Source organism: Neopelma chrysocephalum, unplaced genomic scaffold (genome assembly GCF_003984885.1).
Source record: "Neopelma chrysocephalum unplaced genomic scaffold, ASM398488v2 Primary Assembly neopelma1_208, whole genome shotgun sequence".
In the NCBI taxonomy this organism is placed as follows: Eukaryota; Metazoa; Chordata; class Aves; order Passeriformes; family Pipridae; genus Neopelma; species Neopelma chrysocephalum.
In genome coordinates, this window is record NW_020897870.1 from 20,650 (window position 1) to 27,046 (window position 6,397).

The following is a 6,397-nucleotide window of genomic DNA, read 5'->3' on the forward strand; positions in this document are numbered from 1 at the left end:
GCTCCAGTTTGGGAGTTTGGGAAGGTCCTGTTTGCTCCAGTTTGGGAAGGTCCTGTTTGCTCCAGTTTGGGGAGTTTGGGAAGGACCCATTTGCTCCAGTTTGGGAAGGTCCTGTTTGGGAGTTATGGAAGGACCCATTTGCTCCAGTTTGGGAGTTTGGGAAGCACTGTTTACTCCAGTTTTGAAGGACCTGTTTGCTCCAGTTTGGGGCTTTCAGGAGAATCTCCTGGCTGTGAGTCCAGCGTCCCTGTTCAGCGTGTCCTCTCCTTTTCTCCCCCTGGAAGAACTGAGTCACTAAACTCCGGGATGCTGTCGTGGTGCTGCTGTCCCAGGGAGATCCATGGGAGATGCAGATTCCCCCTCACCATCCAGGGCCCCAGGAGCAAATCCCAGGCTGTGCCGCCCCTGGAATGTCCGTAACCAGGGATTTCTCCTCAGTGTTTTGCAGTACATCAACGAGAGGAAGCAGCACAGTGACCACTGGGTCGGGGCTCTGGTGTCCACCTCTGTCCCACGTGAGTAGGAATCCCTGGAATCCCCTTCCTTTCCTGCTTGGGATCGGTGGGAACTGTCCCCTTCCGCTCCTCGCCGGAGCTTCCCGTCATCCCGGGGATGATGATGGAGCTCCAATCCAGGGGGAACATCCCAAACTTCCAGCTCAAGGCTCAGCAACACCTTGGCAAGGGAGGTTTATCCCGCTGAGCAGAGCGACATTCCCTGAGAGGCTCATTCCAGGGGCTGCTCCAGGGAAGTTCCAACCAGGACACCGGAGGCCGTTGGAGCCCCTGGATTGCTCAGGGCTCCACTGGAAGCTTCCCAAGCTCCACATGAGAGGGGAATTTGGCCCCTGGCTAAATTTAGGGATGTCCTTGGGCGTAAATTCCTTGTTCTTCTCTCTCCCAGTGCATCTCATCTACGGCCCCCTGGACCCTGTGAATCCACACCCGGAGTTTCTCCAGCTTTACAGGTAAGATCCCACCCCGGGGCCTCGTTCCAAGGGATATTTTGGCTGCCTTTCCCTCCAATCCCGTTCTCACAGAGGCTGTTCTTAATTCCCACCTGGAACCAAGCGACCCCAAGTCCGAGCCTTGCGCAGTTTGGGAACTGTTTCCCTATTTTAGGCACCAAAAAAAATATAAAAATCACAATTTTCAGTCAAACCAGCGACAGGTTTTTAAAACCACAGAGGGAAGATTTAATCCCCGAGGGAATTTTCTCCTCCAAACCAAGCTGGAGGAAATCCAGCACTCGGAAGAGTGGCCAACTGTGGCTTTTTTTTGATCCCAAATCCACGTTCTGGGTGGAATCCCAGCCCTGCCCTCCTCACCTGCTGCTGGTCCTGTGCTTAAGCTTAACTAACCTTGCTCCACTCTTCCCACAGGAAGCTGCTTCCCATGTCCACAGTGTCTGTGCTGGACGACCACATCAGCCACTATCCCCAGCTGGAGGATCCCACGGGATTCCTGAACTCGTACCTCAACTTCATCAACTCCTTCTGAGCTGCTGCCGCTCCAGTTCTTCGCTCCCTGCTTCCCAGTCAGGCTTTGGGGGGCAGGAAAAAACCTTGGCTTTACCTCCCAGAGCCAGTACTTTGAACTCAGGGCTGCACTTGGGCAGTTAAATCCTTTTAAAACACCAGGAAAACGTCAGGGAGGTGTGGGAAAAGCAAAGAGTTCTGGGATGCCAACAGCTTTCCCACCCTCTGGACCAGCCTAACCTTGGATTTAGAGGTGAACTCAGCATTAAATCAGTGTTTCTTCCTTTCTTCCTCACCCTGGCTTGGTAAAGAAACACCAGTTCAGCAGCAGAGAGGTCCCTTCCCTTCCCTTCCCTTCCCTTCCCTTCCCTTCCCTTCCCTTCCCTTCCCTTCCCTTCCCTTTCCTTCCCTTCCCTTCCCTTCCCTTCCCTTCCCTTCCCTTCCCTTCCCTTCCTTTCCCTTCCCTCCCCTTCCCAGTTTTTGCTGTGGGATGTTTCCCATTCCAGCCCAGTACAGGCTGCACCGGTGTTGGGAATTACCTGACATGAATCTGCCTCAGGAGATAAAGTTTTATCTCTTTTGCACAAGAATTTTCCCACCAGGAAGAACCACAAAGACACCACCTGCAGGTTTTCCTGTGGTTTTTTTTTCCCAGCCTATGTTGGGAATTTAATTTGGGAATAAGGGGCTTTTTTTGTTGAACAAAACGGGCTGGGTTTGGTTTTTTTTTCTTTTCCTGCGCTGAAAACCAGGCAGAACCAGAACAAGAAATTTCTATTTTATTAACAGCGATTCGTAGGAACCCCCGCCGCTCGAACCAGTGGTTATTTTCTGGTAATAAAAACCGATTTTGGACAAAAAAAACAAACAAAACCAACAAAAACCCAAAGCCTGACTCCCGTTTCCTCACCCACCTGCACACGCCCCCTTTTCCCTTCCCATAAATTAAGTGGGAATGTGTGGGTGACACAAAGGGACGTGGGAACGGCCAAGCCACCGAGAATGGGACCTCATAGAAAATATTTTCCCGGATTTTGAGGAATAAAAACCACATGCAGAAGGACAAGACAGGCCTCTCCAAGGGGGCAGGTCCCGGCTGGGCCTCAGCCCACGGCCGCCAGGATGACGTCGACGGCCGCCTCGTCCTTGCTCCTCACCGTCACCTGCATGGTCACCCCGTCCCCCAGCGCCAGCCTGGCCCTCACCAGCACGTCACAGCCGCCCCTGTACACACCTGGGGGGCAAAGAACAGGCAGGGTTGGGCTTAGGAGAGGCTCTGAGCCTCAGGCCTAACCCAGCAGCCGACAGTGAAGTGGACGAGTCTTCACCCCGACGGGTCGCTCTGACCCCGCGGAGCTCCAGGGTTGGGGGAGAGGGGATGGGAAGGTGGGAAGGCTCCTGGGGGGCTGGTGACAGTGGCCCAGGTGTGCCCACACAATCCAGGAGGCCACTGGCACCTGGATTGTGTTGGGAATAGTGTGGTCAGCAAGGCCAGGGAAGGGGTTGTGCCCCGGTGCTGGGACCTGGTCCCGCGGTTCAGGAAGGACACGGAGGGGCTGGAGCGTGTGCAGGGAAGGGGAGGGAGCTGGGAAGGGGCTGGAGAGCTCCTGAGGGAGCTGGGGGGGCTCATCCTGGAGCAAAGGAGGCTCAGGGGGGACCTTGTGGCTCTGCAAGTCCCTGACAGGAGGGGGGAGCCGGGGGGGGTTGGGCTCTGCTCCCAGGGAACAAGGGACAGGCCAAGGGGAAACAGCCTCAAGCTGGGCCAGGGGAGGGTCAGGTTGGACATGAGCAGGAATTTCTCCATGGAAAGGGTGGTCAGGCCTTGGAAGAGGGTGGAGTCCCCATCCCTGGAGGGATTTCAGATCCCTGTGGATGTGGCACTTGGGGACATGGGTCAGCAGTGGCCTTGGCACTGCTGGGGATTGTTTGACTCAATGATCTCAGAAGGCTTTTCCAACCCCAGAGATTCCCTGATTCCAGAAGAAGCTGTGAGTGCTGCAGGGCAGTCCAGGATGTGTCTGCAGTGACAGGACCTTGGGAAGGAGATGATCCTGGAACTGCCCTTCTGAGATAACCCCGGGCAGGGAATTTATTTGGGTGTCTGCTCTGGAAGTTCTCAATCCGGAGGATTCCACGGGCAGAATTCCTCCATTCCCAGAGACAGGGAGCTCAGCCTGAGCACATCCAAGACAGCAGGATCCAACTTACTGCTTCACCGCAGCCTTTCACAGGGAAAAAACCCTCTTTTCTACAGAGCAAAAGCTCCCAAAATAAGAGCAGAACCTCCCAGATAATTTCCCTTCCTTGAGCAGGAATCTGTGAGGCCGTGGAAACGTGGGATCTGGCAGCAGGGAACACTCACCAGCCAAGTAGAGCGTGTGGGAATTCTTGTTCTCCGGCACTTTATCCGACCTCTCACAGGGCTGCATTCCCAGGAACTTGACGATGTTGCTGACAGCTTCTGCATTCAGGGATGGGAGAAGGAAATTACCTCCAGGATAATTCCCAACATCCCTAAAAATACATCCCAGCGTGGCAGATTTACCACCAATAAACGAGGGACCGTCTCACCGTCGAGGGTTTTGATGGAACTGAGGGCAAAGGTCTCTTCCTTCTCAAAGTCATCTCCCACTTCTTCCCAGGCAGCTGCAAAGTTGGGCTTTAGAACCTTCTGGATGTGGTCGGACACGGTCACTTCCAAGTCTTCCAGCTGAGGGGAAAAAGGGAGGGAGATTTTCGGGTCAGTGGCAGGAAAGGAGCCTCGCCTTGGGAAGGGAAAGATCCAGAAGCGTTTTGCCAGGACAGCTCTGCCGTGCCTGGATTTAATTTTGGGAGAAGCACGTGACAGTGGCTTCTGAAATGGGGAAAACTGGGTTTATTCTGGTCATTTGTAAAGATGAAAAACACCCACACAGAAGGGACTAAAAGAGAACAGAAAATCAGGTCATTACTCGGTGGCTTAAAGCCCTTTATAGCCCTTACTGGGCATCCACCGGGAGAGATTTCCTCAGGATCCATGGAATCACACTGGACTGGGTTGGAAGGGAACTGAAGGATCATCCAGTTCCATCCAGGGACACCTTCCACTAGCCCAGGTTGCTCCAACCCGGCCTTGGACACTTCCAGGGATCCAGGGGCAGCCACAGCTTCTCTGGAACTTCCATTCCAGCCCCTTCCCACCCTCCCAGCAGCAATTCCTTCGCAATATCCCACCTATCCCTGCTCTCTGGCAGTGGGAAGCCATTCCCTGTGTCCTGTCCCTCCCTGCCTTGTCCCCAGTCCCTCTCCAGCTCTCCTGGAGCCCCTTTAGGCCCTGCAAGGGGCTCCCAGGTCTCCCTGGAACCTTCTCTTCTCCCAACACTTCCTGACACCTGACTTATATTTCCACGATAAACAGAAGTGCAAAAGCTTGGGGTGGAAAGATTGATTGTGAAAACAAACAATGGAAGCCATTCCTTCCCTTTTTCCCTGCCTGTCCCCACCAATCCTGTCTCCACAGGGCAGAAGCCAATTTTTGGGGAAGGATCTAAAACAACAAGTCGGGGGTATTTTGGCGTTCCAGGCAGGAACATCCTTCCCTCCCAGCGACTCCAAGGTCTGAAAGGAAACCATCCCAACACGTATTCCCAACGAATGGCAAGGGGAAAAAGGGAGCAAACCCTGGACTCACCACGTACTCATCCTCGTAGCCATCCTCCTCTGGCACCCCCGTGTTGGGGTCGCAGTCCCGCACCGTGAACTTCATGGTGCAGCTGAAGGTGCAGGACACTGGGAAGCAGAGAGAGAGAGAAATCCGGGATAATCAGTGCCAGAGCCCTCCCTTCCCAAAAAAAAACCCAGAGACTGGAAGGAGCATCCATCAGAAATACGCTGATTTTAAGGGGAAGGCTAAAGGGCCGTGGGATAACAAGAACCCTAAATCCCAGTGGGATCCAGGGAACAGCTGCCAGGAGGAATTCCACCAGGATTTTGGCCAAGTGGAGCACGATGCAGAGTTCAGGGAATTCGGATTAGTCCTAATCTTGCCTGCTATTAAAGCAACAACCACTGCACTGACGAGCTGAGTCGTGTTAAACCCACTGCAGACCCAGTGGTGAGGAACAAAAGAAGGAAAGGGAAGTCTCACGGCCAGGAAAATCCCATTCCTGCATTTCATAGTCGATTCCAATTCACTAAAGAGAGGAATAATTCCACTGGTCAATTAAATAGAGTCCTAAACTACTGATATTTTTATGATCTGCATTATTTTTTAGTGGCTGCATTTTCCTTTGACTGGTTCTAGTCTTTACCATCCCCAAACGTTCACGCTTTCAAACATGCTCCTCGCCTTGATTCCAGGGATTCAATTCAGGTTTCCACCACCTGCACCCTCTCAAATCTCCTTTAAATCCCAGTTTTAACCATCCAACTGCACTGAATGTTTGAAAACCACGTCAAATCCTTTGCAGACACAATTGTGTTCTACCCGAATCCCTGTGAGAATCCCGGGATGCCAAACCCCAACGCTTGGGTTTTGAGGGATCCCTTTCCTTTTTGAGGGATTTTTGTGGTGCACAGCTCCAAGGGGTACCTGCAGTGGGGTCGTCCTGGGGGATCCTGACCAGGGTGTAGCACATTCCAGGCTGGTTGTAGGCCAGGCTGGGAGCTGGGATGCAGCAGAGCACGTCGTAGGCGTCCGACGGCTCCACCTGCACCGTGACCCTCTCCAGGAGCTGGTCGTTGAGCGTGTTGGTGCAGTCGAACTGCGGCAGAGCACAGGACAAAACATTCCCAAAGGAGGGTTATTCCCTGAAAACGCTTCCCTGGAATGCAGCAGCCATCCCCCAGCTCCCATTCCCATGCCCAGGTGGCCAAGAAGGCCAATGGATCCTGCCTGGCTCAGGAACAGTGTGGCCAACAGGTCCAAGGAAGTGATTCTTG

At 53.6% G+C, this 6,397-nt stretch overlaps 2 protein-coding genes across 3 annotated transcripts in view; one reads left to right on the forward strand and one right to left on the reverse strand.

The window, feature by feature from the left end:
- The window catches only part of MEST, a 7,834-nt gene extending 6,003 nt beyond the window's left edge, over positions 1-1,831 (forward strand). For both annotated transcript variants that reach the window (XM_027703108.1, XM_027703110.1), the window contains exons 10-12: positions 439-515; positions 904-967; positions 1,382-1,831. In XM_027703108.1, the coding sequence (XP_027558909.1) occupies positions 439-515; positions 904-967; positions 1,382-1,499 (259 nt within the window). In that variant the 3' untranslated portion in view covers positions 1,500-1,831. The remainder of the gene's footprint in view (positions 1-438; positions 516-903; positions 968-1,381) is intronic.
- A 403-nt stretch (positions 1,832-2,234) lies between these two features.
- COPG2 (coatomer protein complex subunit gamma 2) lies at positions 2,235-6,243 on the reverse strand (the record flags this gene model as incomplete). Its single annotated transcript, XM_027703111.1, has 5 exons — positions 2,235-2,711; positions 3,840-3,938; positions 4,049-4,187; positions 5,148-5,245; positions 6,048-6,243. Coding segments are annotated over 5 exons (663 nt in total), but the record flags the coding sequence as incomplete, so codon positions are not given.
- Between the last annotated feature and the right edge of the window lie 154 nt (positions 6,244-6,397).